The sequence below is a fragment of the Panthera leo genome, chromosome F3 (assembly GCF_018350215.1).
Source record: "Panthera leo isolate Ple1 chromosome F3, P.leo_Ple1_pat1.1, whole genome shotgun sequence".
In the NCBI taxonomy this organism is placed as follows: Eukaryota; Metazoa; Chordata; class Mammalia; order Carnivora; family Felidae; genus Panthera; species Panthera leo.
The window spans coordinates 43,664,985-43,678,134 of NC_056696.1; the positions used below are offsets into that span (position 1 = coordinate 43,664,985).

General features: G+C 55.2%; 1 protein-coding gene across 7 annotated transcripts in view; it reads left to right on the forward strand.

Moving 5' to 3' along the window:
- TMCC2 (transmembrane and coiled-coil domain family 2) overlaps positions 1 to 13,150 on the forward strand; it is a 39,913-nt gene that overhangs the window by 18,508 nt on the left and 8,255 nt on the right. Inside the window, exons 1-4 of one of the 7 annotated variants that reach the window (XM_042925485.1) lie at positions 6,712 to 7,099; positions 7,867 to 8,056; positions 10,024 to 10,090; positions 10,638 to 10,706. The exons of 4 other annotated variants lie outside the window; for them this stretch is intronic. Coding sequence is in view for 1 of the 3 variants with exons in the window: in XM_042925487.1 (XP_042781421.1) it covers positions 7,073 to 7,099 (27 nt within the window). In the remaining 2 variants the exon portion in view is untranslated. Of the gene's footprint in view, positions 1 to 6,711; positions 7,100 to 7,866; positions 8,057 to 10,023; positions 10,091 to 10,637; positions 10,707 to 13,150 lie in introns of those variants that run through there. 2 more of the 7 variants (XM_042925486.1, XM_042925487.1) reach the window with 2 other exon arrangements.

Here is a 13,150-nt window from a genome sequence, read left to right on the forward strand (position 1 = left end):
GAGCCACATAACACCCTGCCCATTCAGTCATTCATGTATACGCTCGGGTCTGTGCCAGCCGGAACTCCTACCCAATTGCTGGGGAGGACAGCCGCCTTCTCTGTTCCGTCTCGTCCCCTCGTCTTTTCTCTTCCTCTCCGCATGCAAAGGCTCCTTAGGTGGACAGAGAACCAGAGGCAGCCAGCCGCTCGCCAGGCCAAGACGGGGCAGCTCTGTGATTTGTCGTGAACCGTTGTTTCCTGTCTGAATGATTAAAGACATGGGGCGCCTGGGTGGCCCAGTTGGTTTAGCGTCCAACTTTGGCTCAGGTCATGATCTCGAGGTTCGTGAGTTCGAGCCCCGTGTTGTGCTCTGTGCTGTGTCAGCGGGCTCTGACCCAGAAGCAGCCTCGACCGCTTGGAGCCTGGAGCCTGCTTTGGATTCTGGGTCTCCCTCTCTCTGCCCCTCCCCTGCTCGGGTCTGTCTCTCTCTGTCTCTCAAAAATGAATAAATGTAAAAAAAAAAAAAAGACTATTTTCCTGGGTTCTTCGGGCCCCACCACAGCAGTATATCTTGTAGCACCTGGCAAATCAAATTCTTCTTTTAGTCTGATTTGCGGTCCTCATATGCAGGAGAAGCACCTTGCCTTTTAGGGGCCCTGTCCAATCAGGAGAGGGGCTAAACAGTGAGGACTCTGCCCCTTACCTAAAGCTTGGGCCCCAGAGATCATGAGCTACAGCCTTCTCTTTTAGAGCAGGATCCTGGGCTCAGTTAGTTGTCCCAGGAAGGACCTGGCTTTTCTAGAATTAGCCTTTATTCATCTTCCCCACTGACATCCATGACTTTCTTTCTAGATAGAAAATTCCCCCTGTTCTCCAGAGTAGCCCTGGCTTCTGGAAGTACAGAATTCCCCCGGGGGGGGGGGGGGGGAGGGGGCGGGGTGGTGAAGTTAGATCATGTCCAAGTTACCTCGCAAGACCCAGTTTCTTGCATTTTCAGCCCCCTTGTGGCCTAGCTCAGGCTAAAACCTTATGGGAGACCCTGTGGCTCTCTGCAGCCCCTGGAGTGAGGACTCCAGCCCAGATGCAGGTGGGAGACTTTCAAGTCCCCAGCCTTTCCCCTTGGGACCCTGAGCCCATAAGATGCACCCCAGGGGAAGGTGTGCTCCGGGTTTGGTTATCAGCCCCACGCCGGAGCCGGCAAGAGCAGCAGGAGGAGCTCTCTGTCATCCCACTCCAGACGGCGAGGGGCCAGTGCTGGTGGTGTGGGCATGGGTCAAGGGAGCTGGCACAGGGCTCCCCAGCCACCGTGCACATTCCTCCCTGTATCCACCACATCCCTGAGTTGGGACACACGATCTCGGTTCCCTCTGGTGCCAGATGAGGCAATGGATATCTAGTATCGCTAACCTGATCCCCGCTTCTGCCTCTTTCTTCTCCTGGGCAGTCTGAGCTTTCTCTGTTTATACGCCACAGGGCACAGGGCTCTGACACAGAAGCAGTGATGAATACATACACCCGGCCGCATTCCTGCTGGGCTCCAGGAGCCAAGGGCTGTCATGCCCTGCAGTGTGGGGGCTGGAGGCAATGAGTGATGTTTCTGGAAACCGTAGCCCTCTCCGACCACCCTTCTCTCCCCAGTGACAGGCGCTGGGGCGTCTGACTGTTCTTGGCCCCTGCCAGCCCCTGTTTCCCACATCCTGCAGAGGCCAACTCTCCTGTCTCTACTTCTTTGACCTTCTTTTGGTCAAAGAAGGTCTTTTGTCTTTTGTCCTCTTTGACCTTCACCCAAGTCTGGATAGGGGAGTTCTCACTGCATCCTTTTCCACCTCTGCAGAAACCCTGCTACTGGGACCCCAAAGCTGGGCCAGTATCCATAGCTAGTGAATAATTAAGCATGCCCAGCAGATGCTCAACAGATCCAAAGTGATACTGTGACCTCCTTCTGGTGGCCGGAAAGGTGAAGCCTGCCCTGGAAAAGCTCTGTAATATTAACTTCATTATATAAGGTTTCTTCACGGCCTGAGCAGGCGGCTTCAGAGCCAACTATGAGCTGGGCCCCATGCCTGTCTACTGACTTCTCAGGGGCCCGGTGGCATGGCGGGCATGTGCCTCGGACTTGCGGGTCGTGTCCCTTTGAGCCTTGCTGGCTTTGGCACTCAATCGAACAGCATTTTGCAGCTTGCGTTCCTCGTTTAATCAGGGCAGCTCATGTAAGTGAGGAGCCCTGGAGTCAGCAGGAACCCCCAAGAGTTCTGCATGTCAACCCTCTGCTTTTAGAAAGGAATCATTCTAAATTCTTCTTGGCAGGGGCGCCTGGATGGCTCAGTCAGTTAAGCGTCCGACTTCGGCTCGGGTCCTGATCTCACGATTCGTGAGTTCAAGCCCCACATCGGGCTCTGTGCTAACAGCTCAGAGCCTGGAGCCTGCTTCGGGTACTGCGCCTCTCTCTCTCTCTGCCCCTCCCCTGCTCGCACTCTGTCTGTCCCTCTCTCTTAAAAATAAATAAATGTAAAAAAATTTAAAAAATAAATTCTTCTCGGCAAAGAGTATCGAGTGGGGGTGCTCTCTTCCTAAAAACCACCCAAAAAGAAGCTGCTTCCTCTCTGGGTCACTTTCTCCTACACCTGTCCCCAGCGCCCCCACCACCAAGGAAACAGTGGCTATGAAAGGCTTGAAATCATCTTTTTCTATCCACCTGTCACCCATTTTGATTTTCCTAAAAGAGACCAAAGATGAGCGGTTCTCTCCACTGCCCAGCATCTGGCTCATGACTTTGCCCGCAGGGGGCTTCCTGTAGGAGTGTCCACGGCATCAGCCGGGTGGAAAAGCACCAGGTGGGAGACATGGCCTTCTCCCTCCCTGGAAGCAGCTGGAGGGTGGCCTGGTGTGTGCGTGCTGGTCACCCCCCAGCTCTCTCCATTCTGGCCTTTTCTGTCTGCCTTTTCTATCCGCTCGTGGGGCCAAGCCTCTCCACCTGCTCCTATGAAACATGCCCACTCGGTTCCTGTAGTTCACCCCGCAGACTATGAATCTTCCTCCCCTCCTGCCTTTCGTGGCGGGGGTGGTGCAGGGAGGACGAAGAAGCTCTCTGCTGAGAAATGTGAGTTTCTAAGAAGATGCATCTTCTGGTCGGGTCAACAAATGAGTGTTGGAGGAAGGACTCTGAGTGCCGACCGCTTCCCAAAGCCCTATTTGCAAGAGGTGAGCATTAGCAAGGCAGCAGCCTGCCACGGAGGGATGCTAACTGGGAGATTTTCACAGCACACCTGGAGCGTGAGATTTTGAAGGCCTCACCTTCTATTCTGAGCTGCTAAATTTAGCTGTCTTTAGCTTCTAAAGCCGATGGCTTCTCAGGTTTCCCCTCCTTCAGAATATGTGGTTTGTGCCTTTTTTTTTCCCCCCTAAGAGAAAGAAGAGTAAGTAGGAAGATTAAAAAAGGGAGGAGCTGAAGAACGATAACCAGAGGAGAAGAAGAAAAGAGAAAGTGTGAAACTGACAGTATTAGGGGAAGAAGGGGCCTGGCCTGAAACCTCAACGAAGAGGAAGGGGAGACTGAACTGAGCGGAGCCCAGCGACTATCCGGGCTTCCCTCCAGCGTCCTCTTCCATCTGTCACCCCTGGGCTCAGGCTAACCGGGAGGGTGGGGGCAGTGTGACCACAGACCCCTGGCCCAGCCCAGCTGCCCGCGCTCGTGGGCCCGAGCCACGGGGGCCGCCCCACCTTGGCTGACATGGGGCCTGCGTCTCCGCCGGGCCAGAGGAGGTGACGGCAGGGGAGCGGGACGGCCAGGACTTAACAGCAGGTACACGCGATGGCATCCTCTCAGGGGCACCCTCTTCTTCGCAGAAGGAGGTTGCCTTGTGGCTCGTGTGCTGCCTAAGCCCCCAGCCTTACTGCTCACCGTAGCCCTTCCGCATCCACCTGCCACCCTCTCGGCAGCCACTTTTGTGGCTTCCTCTGTCCCAGGCAAAGTCTCCCAAGTAGCGTGTGGTGTGTGTGTGCGTGTATGTGCACATACACGTGTGGCGAGGGGGCCTCGGCGCTGGTCGTCTTGTTCGGTAAAACCGACAATGTGTCAGGCATGTTCCCAGTTTATCTTCACCGCAGCCCTGGGAGTTCATGAGCATGCGTGCCATTTTGCAGCCAGGAAAACTGAGGCTCGGCTACGGAGAGTCTCTCACCTTCCCCTCCTACCTCCTGATGCCGAGGGTCTGATTCCTTAAGGCCTCTTCCTCCAGGCTGCTGCTTTGTAGGCCCTGGTGCCTCCTCCGGCAGCTGTGACGGAGCACCCGCATGGCCTGCCGAGGCCAGCGAGTGGCAGGGTGCGGGTCTGCGGCAGGCCGCTGACCGCAGGCCCTCTGCCGTGCCACTGAGAGGGGTAGCCCTCCCCCACAGAGCCTGGCCTAGGTGAGTCTTCCTGTGATACATCCCCCTTCAGCCAGGGCTTTTCAGCCCCACCCCCCCCCCCCCACCCCACCCCCCACCCCCCGCCGCCCTCCACTCCCGCCTCCCATTGCACTTGGGGACATTGAGCCTCAGGGCGTGTGGGAGCTTGAGGTCCCAGAGCAACTGTGGAACTGAGACCCAAATCCAGGGCTCACATAACCTTTTCCCACCCCAAATCACGGCGCCTTGGGCTCCCTGCTTCCCACCCGCAGGACAGGAAGCTCCGTGGCCTTGGCAGGTCTGGGAACATTTCATGCGCGTAAAGACAAGAGCAGACTCTGGAGGGAAAGGGATCTCTCTCCCCCTGGCCTGCCTGGCACACCTCCCCCTGGTTCCTGTTTGTTCCTTTTCTCTTAGCAGACTACCGGTTCACCCCTAGCTCCTCCCCTCTTTTTCCTGCTGTTTAGTTGTTGTGCTGATGGGTGGTTGTCCCTGGAGGAGAGGAGCCCAACCCTCCCATCGGGGAGACCCCCGGCTGCCTGTGTCCTGGGGGCTCTCCTCAGGGTTATCTTGGTGGTGCAGTGTGCTCTTGCAGGAACCTCTTTCTGGTGCTTCTGAGCCTTCATGATCGGGAAGTCCAGGGAGGGAGAGAGCTCAGGAGAGAGCCCCAGGGCTCTCCCCACCTCTGGTCTCCTGCTCACTGCTACCTTCTGTTCTGCTTGGAAGGAAAGGTTACACATCTTAGCTTGGTGGAGCCTAGAAAGGAGGGAGGCGGGGGGAGGGGGGTCTGTTTGTTTGTTTCATTTATTCCACCAACATTTCTTGAAGTGCTTCTACACGTTATGCTGAATTTGACTTGACACGTTTTAAAAAATAAGGGCTTTAAAATGACCGCCTTTTTGGGGGGGCACCTGCGTGGCTCTGTCGGTTGAGGCTCTAACTCCAGTTCAGGTCATGATCTCACTGTTCGTGAATTCGAGCCCCACAGCGGGCTGTCTACTATCAGCCTGTCAGCGCAGGGTCCGCTTCGGATCCTCTGTCCCCCTCACTCTCTGCCCCTGCCCCGCTTACTCTCTCTCGAAAAAGAAAACATTAAGACTATGTGTATATACTTAGGGCTTGTTTGATTTGTTGTGGATGTGTTCCAAGTAAAATTTCTTAAGTAGTTCAAAACACTTGCAGGGACACCTGGCTGTCCCAGTCAGTAGAGCGTATGGCTCTTGATCTTGGGGTGGTGAGTTCAAGTCTCACACTGGGTGTAGAGATTATTTAGAAATAAAATCTTTAGGGATGCCTGGATAGCTCAGTCGGTTAAGCATCTGCCTCTTGCTTTTGGCTCAAGCCATGATCTCACAGTTCATGAGTTCAGGCCCTGCGACAGGCTGCGTGCTGACAATCCAGAGCCTGCTTGGGACTCTCGCTCCCTCTCTCTCTGCACCTCCCCCACTCTTGCTCTCTCTCAAAAATAAATCAACATTAGAAACATATTTCTAAAAACCCGAACACTTTTACAATGAGAAATAGGGGAGGAAAAAATCAGTAAGAGCTGCCGTGGATTTAGAAAAAGGTAAAGTCTGGGGCGCCTGGGTGGCTCAGTTAGTTAAGCATCCGACTTCGGCTCAGGTCATGATCTCATGGTTTGTGGGTTGGAGCCCCCACGTCAAGCTCTGTGCTGACAACTCAGACCCTAGAGCCTGCTTCGGATTCTGTGTCTCCCTCTCTCTGCCCCTCCCCACCTCACACTCTGTCTCTCTCCCTCTCCCTCTCTCAAAAATAAACATTTAAAAACATTAAAAAGGAAAAAAAAAAGTCTTTGGATGATCATTTCAAAGTAACCAAAATGTTATCATCTAGGCTGCGTTAAGAATGAGTGCAAAAACATGCTTTTAAAAATTTTGGTCCCAATATACTTTGTCTTAGATATTATTTTACAGGCTTGTCACTAGTTCTGGAAGAGGAGGGATGTCTTAGTATGAGAAGACCAGGCTGTGGTTTGGATGCCTAGGACAAAGCTGCAATAGACAGACTGTCTGTTACAGCCCCATGAGATAGGTCATTCAATCATTCTGAAAGCCCAGGGAGGGTCATTCTAATGCTAGGCCCAGCGAAGGGCTCGGACGTGTTTAAGATGTGATTCCTGCCTTCCTCGGGAAAGTGAGACCGAAGACCTGTTTGCACATAACCACTGTGCAAGAGGAACAAATGTTGGGACGTGATGGAAGTAGTCTCTGACCCTCATGTCCTGGGCTGCACATGGCTGAGCTGGCCCCCAGAAATCGGGACCTGTTGATGTGCTTTTGCTAGGTTCCTGTCCTCACAAACCCCAAGTCATCGGCCACCATTAATGTTTGTAAGGTTTCCCCAAACCCAGGGTGTGGGGACTCCTACTCTTGGTTTTGGCTGCACGCCCTGGCATTGGGCCCCACAGATACGGCTGGGACCTTCTTATCTCTTCGCACCTTCTTGGGACCACCCTACCACGTGTGGAGCCTGAGTATTTAAAACCTGAGTCCTTCGCCTGGCTCACGTAGGTGCAGGAGCCGTGTCTTTGGTGATTCTGCCTCAGAAGCCTCCCTGAGAGACTGAGCTGGGCCCTCAACTCCGCTGGCCCTCCTGTACCCCTGCTCAGAGCTTGCTCGCCTCAATTGTGGCCCTCTGGCCCCCTCTGCTGGCCACTCACAGGATTTCTTGCTGGAACTGTCCAGATGAAGTCCAAGGAGGAAAGGACTGCTGTGAGTTTGCCATCTGTGTTTGATCCGGGGTGTTTATGCCTGGGCCATGCTGGGGGGAGGCGGGGGGGGGGGGGTGGGGCATGGAGGAGAGCAGGGAATAGGGAGCAGAAGCCAGCGGAGAAGGAGCTGTAGTGGTGTCTGAGCAGAGAGTGGATTTCTGGAAGAATATCTCAGAGCTGCGGAGGTCCCCCAGGTGATGCTGGCTGAATTCTGATCCCTCCAGGGAGTTCTTGGCTAGGGAGCATGGCTTGGGAGTGATGGAGGCTTTAGCGGGGCAGAAGGGAGAGAGGTAGGGTACTCCAGGCTGAGCTGGCTATGTTAGGATCCAACAAGAAGTCCCCTCCAGGCTCCAGAGACCTCCTTTTCATCCTGGCCGGGAGCCCTACTTCCTTTAGGAGGTGAAGAAGGGAGCCAGTGGACTGTGCCTCTGTTTGTCAGGGGGGCTTCTGATGGTGGGAGGCATTTCTGGGCTTGCACTAGGTGGGTGAGTGATGCAGGTGTATGTCTCCATGTGCTGCACCCCCCACGGGGGCTGGAGGTGCTGCCTGTCACACCTGGGTGTCCTCATGCACACTGAACTCCTGGTGGCGACAGCTGGGCTTGGGGATGGGCAGAGTGGTGGTGGCGGGGGCACCTCTTTAGAGCTGGGTCTCCCCGCTCAGTGATCCTGCCTGTCTCCTCCCAGATGGGAAGGAGCAGCCTGTGAGCCCCAGGGCAGGGGAAATCTCCCAGAGCAATCCGTCCCTAATCCCCAGGCTGGTTCTCAGGCTGGAGATGGCAGCTGCAGAGCCTGGGAGCTTGGGCACACCTGCTCGCAGACCCCGGCTTCCCTTGGCAAGCCCCGTGCTGCCCAGGGACTGCGACCCCGGGGGCCTGGCCCAGCCCCTGGAAAGCTGGAGCCTCAAAGCCTCTGGCGCCCCGTCACCGGCACGGCTTCGGGAAACGGGACCCGCACAGGTGAGGCCCCTGGTGGGTGGAAGGGGAGAAGGTTACTGGGCGGGGATGGGAGAAAGCCATTTGTGCTGCTTGCCAGGTGGCCTGTGCTCACCGTCTGGTCTCTCAAGGTGTAGCCCCCGCTCCATTACAGAGAACTCTTTGTGGGAGGGTGGAGGGGGCGAACACCAGGCCTTCAGGTCTAGGCTGAGGAGTGCCCGGAGGGCCCCTGGGGTGGGGGTGGGGGCAGGAGTCTTATGCAGAAGCACGGGTGAACCCTGGCTGAGAAGCCTCTAGAAACCAGTACGCCGTACGTCACTCTTCTTGGGGCCAGAGGAGCTGGTGTGCAATTAAGTGGAAGGGGTGTGCCTGGATGTGGTCTCTTCTGTCTACAGAAAGACTTGGACAGGGAGAGTGGGGTGTGAGGGTCCCGTGAGCACTGACCCCAGGTGGACGGTGGGGAGTCCAGAAGGAACCAAGTGCTTGGGCGCCTGGAGCTTTTGGAGAATTTGCAGGGTGGAGAACGGAGGAGGCCCCGAGGCAGGAGCCTGTGGGAGTGAGGAGGCAGAGTGTGCAGGACATTTGTGTGGAAAAGGGCATCGTTCTGAGCAGGGCAGGGAATGTGGTAGCTGAGCAAAAGGTGTAGACTGGGCCAGAACCTATGGGTGGGCCTGTCAGCAGGGTCAGGAAGCTGAGGGCTGGGGGAGAGAGAGGAGAGGGTAGCCCTGAGGCCCGAGTCTGGGCAGGGGTGGGTGCCTGCTGGCTGCAGGCAGAGGCTGACGGAAGCCTCCACCCGGTGCCCAGCTGCCTGGAGATCGCAGGTGCTGTCTGAAAGGGCGAGCGAGTGCATTCCTCGGGTGTCTGTGCCCTGCACTCTGAAATCCCAGGTGGCAGCATGGGACTCTCCGTAAAGCCGCTGAGGGCCTATGCCTTGCCACAAGGGATGGGGTGCTGCAGGGAGGAGCCAGGGCCCTCAGGCTCCTGCCTCTCGAATCCCCCTTTTAGGGGCTGGGGCCTTGCTGCAGGAGTTTTTCACCCCACTGGACCCCCCGTGAACAGACCCGGGTATACATACTGCCCCACGTGTACTTCATTAAGTGCCTAAGCATTTGCCTCCCTGCCCTCAGGAGAAAAGCCGCTTAGGCTCCCTGGCACTGGAGGAACCGCTGGGTGGGCTGGTACCTTCCCCTTCTCCCCTCCCCTGCGCCTTTCCCACGTGGGGGTGGGGGGGCATGGGTCAGCTGTGATGGGGTGTCCAGAGCTGGGACCGAGCAAGAAACCGCAAACTGCCCCCACCTCCTCACCAGGAAGAGAAAGAGCCAGCAGCCCAGCAGGCTGTGCCTGCTGATTTGGAGGAATGGAGGCAGTCCCTGCCTCCAGCACCGGGGCTTCGGGTCATTTTTCTGGCTCTGGCTGGAATATCTAGTTGGTGTGGGAGACGTCAGGTCCCTTCCTCCCAGCTTCCCTGCAAGGTCAAACTGCCTCTTTAGGCAGAAGGATTTGAGCTGGCCATGAATATTCCTTTCCATCTTGGCCCTGGCCTTTCCCTCTGGGGATGATTAGAAAAAGTGAATGAGTGTTCTCTATCCCTAGAGGGGTGCTCAAATCAGAGTCACGGGGCCAGAAGTCAGCAGATAGAAGCACCTCTGCTGAGTCACGCGGGCCCAACAGCCTCCATCACACTTGGCCTTCTGGGCTCTTAGCGGCTGGAAGCCCAGGCCCTGCTCAAGAGCAACATCCCATGTGGATCTCAACCTGCTTGGCCAGACCCCAGACCCTCTTGTTCCCCGCCCTGGGAGGGAGCCTGAAGGCCACCTGTCCCAGGATGACAGGGACTGCCCTGCTCTCCCAAAGGGAAGCAAAGAAGCTCCAAAACTCTTTGTTTCCTCCCCTCCCCTCTCCTTGCGTGTGTGTGTGTGTGTGTGTGTGTGTGTGTGTGTGTGTGTATCTGTCTGTCTAAGAGTGACCTTCGTGTTGGCTTTCCTGAGCAGAGACCTAGGACAGGAAGTCCTCATCTTCTGTGTCAGCCTGCCCTGGGGACCCTAACAGGAGTACTTTGTAAGTTCAGGAAGGGGCTGCTTGTCCCCTGGGGAGGGACGTCAGGCTGGGAGCCCTCTGCAGTCTTGTGGGAACCTGGGAGCACAGGTGGAATTTATTCCATTGCCGAGAAATAGCACCACGCTCCACATTTCACAGCAGCTAGTACCTTCTCCTCCCTGCACAGAGCTTCATGAAAGCCTGGATGCTTTCTGTCCCTACAGAGTATACTGTGTGCTCCCGGCCTCAGGGATCTGGGCGGCTGGGCTGGTGTGCAAGACGGGGAGCCATTGCCCCTATGGCAGGGCCCCGGGTTAACAGAGGACATGAGCTCAGGCCTGGGAGGAGGTGGGAGCCCTGGGAGGCCCCCAGGAGCCAGGGCTCCTGTAATCTGGCAGCATGCCTAATCCGGCTTCGTGCGGAATTGCCGGATGGGGACAGGGAAGGGAGTCCGCGGCTCTGCGAGCCCACGTGGAGGGGGTGCTTCTGGGTGCAGGAAGCAGGGAGGGGAAGTGGGAAGGTTGGACCCTGGACACTTAAGACAACGTCCCATCTCTGGCTCTTCCAGAACATTCACCAGGACTTCTTGGACCTCAGTCACTGTTTAGAACAAGGTCTGTGACCTCAGCCCCGGCTGGTAGGTACCATGAGCGGAGAGCATGACATGGCCTCCCTGGTTGCCCGGCATGGAAGGGCATCATGGAAGGAAGCGTGGCCCTCCCTCCACCATTCTCCTTGTAAGAACTTGCCTGGCCCACGGGCGGGGATCAATCTTGGGGTCAGGTACCTAGGAGAGTGGCGTGGGAAGGCCATGATGCTGGGGCCGCAGCTCCAGGTGTGGTGCTGGCTGCTGGGCACGGACAGAGGGCTGAGTGGCCTGGGCCAAGTGAAACTCTGTGACAATTTGGAGAGAGGAGCAATGGTGCCTCTGTTGCCCACTCGCTGCCGTGCTCCAGCTGGGAGACCCAGGGAGTTTTCACCCACCACTGACCGGGGGTTGAGCGATCTGTACCCGGCCTCAGGACACGGGATTGGGAGTGAGTTAGAAAGAGCGCTGGCTCTGTTGAAAATGAGACAGTGATTTGAAGGACCAGGAGACCCTCCCACAGACCAACCCTGTAATAGGACATTGGTTGGAGCGGTGGCCGGAACCAGCAGGTGGGAGGACCCCTGGCCTTCTACATCCAGCTTTTTGTAATCACCACCTCTGTCTGGCTCCAGAAGATTGCCATCACCCCCAAAAGAAACCCAGACCCATTGAGCAGCCACTCCCCACTCCCCACTCCTCCCCTGCCCCCCAGCCCCTGGCCACCACTAATCTGCCTTCTGTCTCTATGGCTTTAACCTTTCTGGACGTTTCATATAAAAGGAATCCTTCAGCACGTGACCTTTTGCATCTGGCTTCTTTTGCTTAGCGTGATGTTCTCAAAGTTCATCCACGTTGTTGTGTGTATCAGTGGGACTTCATTCCTTTTATGGCCCAATGATGTTCCACTGTATGGATGTACCAACTTCGTTTACCCATTCTTTGGTTGATGGACAAATGAGTTGTGTCCACCCTTTGGCTATTGTGAAAAGTGCTGTTATGAATACATGTGTACACGTACTTGTTTGAATACCCATTCAAAATTTTTTTTTTCTTTAAATGTTTGTTTTTGAGAGGGAGATAGAGCGTGAGTGGGGGAGGGGCAGAGAGAGAGGGGGAGACACAGAATCCGAAGCAGGCTCCAGGCTCTGAGATGTCAGCACAGAGCCCGATGCGGGGCCCGAACCCATGAACTGTGAGATATGACTTGAGCCAAAGTCGGACACTTAACCGACTGAGCCACCCAGGTGCCTGAATACCCGTTTTTAATTCCTTTGGCTATATACCCAGGAGTGGAATTGCGAGATCATGTGGCAAATCTACGGCAAATCCCCCAAACTAAGGGACCCCCCAAACTGTTTTCCGCAGGGACTTCCCCTTTACATTCCCACCAGCACGGTATGAATACCTGTGGTAGTTTTTCTACATCCTTGCCAACACTTGTTATTTTCCTTTTATAATTTTTTTTAAATGTTTTTATTTTATTTCTGAGACAGAGAGACAGAGCAGGAGTGGAGGAGGGGCAGAGAGGAAGACACAGAATCGGAAGCAGGCTGCAGGCTCCAGGCTCCGAGCTGTCAGCACAGAGCCAGACACGGGGCTCGAACTCACGAGCTGTGAGATTGTGACCTGAGCCGAAGTCGGACGCTTAACCGACGGAGCCACCCAGGCACCCCCTGTTATTTTCCTTTTAAAAATTATGGCCACACTAGTGAATATGAAGTGTCACTTACTTTTGTTTTTGAGCACCTGCTGTATGCCCTGAGACTGTACCGATTCTTGCCTTCACTTACTGTTTCATTTCATTCTCCTGACAACCCTTTGGGGGTAGGTCGAATCCCCTCCTGTTTCCGGGTGAGAAAATAGAGTAAAGTTAATGACATACCCAAGGGCACATGGCCAGTGAGGGACAGAGCTAGGGTTCTAAATTGGTGTCTGACTCCAAATTTGGTGCTCTTTCCATTGCCTTGCATGGGCTCTCTGTCCTGTCTCCGTGCTGTTTTTTGTTTTTTGTTTTTTGTTTTTAATAGAAGTATAATTAACACACAGTGTTATGTTAGTTTCAGGTGTACAGGGTAATGACTCAACAATTCTATGCATGATACAGTGCTCATCATAAGTGTACTCTTTTTTTTAAAGTTTATTTGTTTATTTTTAGAGAGGGAGAGAAAATGTATGCGAGGAGGGGAGGGGCAGAGGGAGAGAGAGAATCCCAAGCAGGCTCCGCGCTGTCAGCACATGGGGCTCGATCCCATGAACTGCGAGATCTTGACCTGAGCCGAAATCCAGAGTCGGGCTCTTACCTGACCGAGCCACCCAGGCGCCCCACGATAAGTGTCCCCTTAGTCCCCTTCACCTGTTCCACCCCTCCCCCACCTCCCCTCTGACAACCACCAGCTTGTTCTTTGTATTTAGGAGTCTGTGTTTTTTGTCTCTTTTTTGCTTCGTTTGTTCTGTTTCTTAAATTTCACGTATGAGTGAAATCATGCCATGTT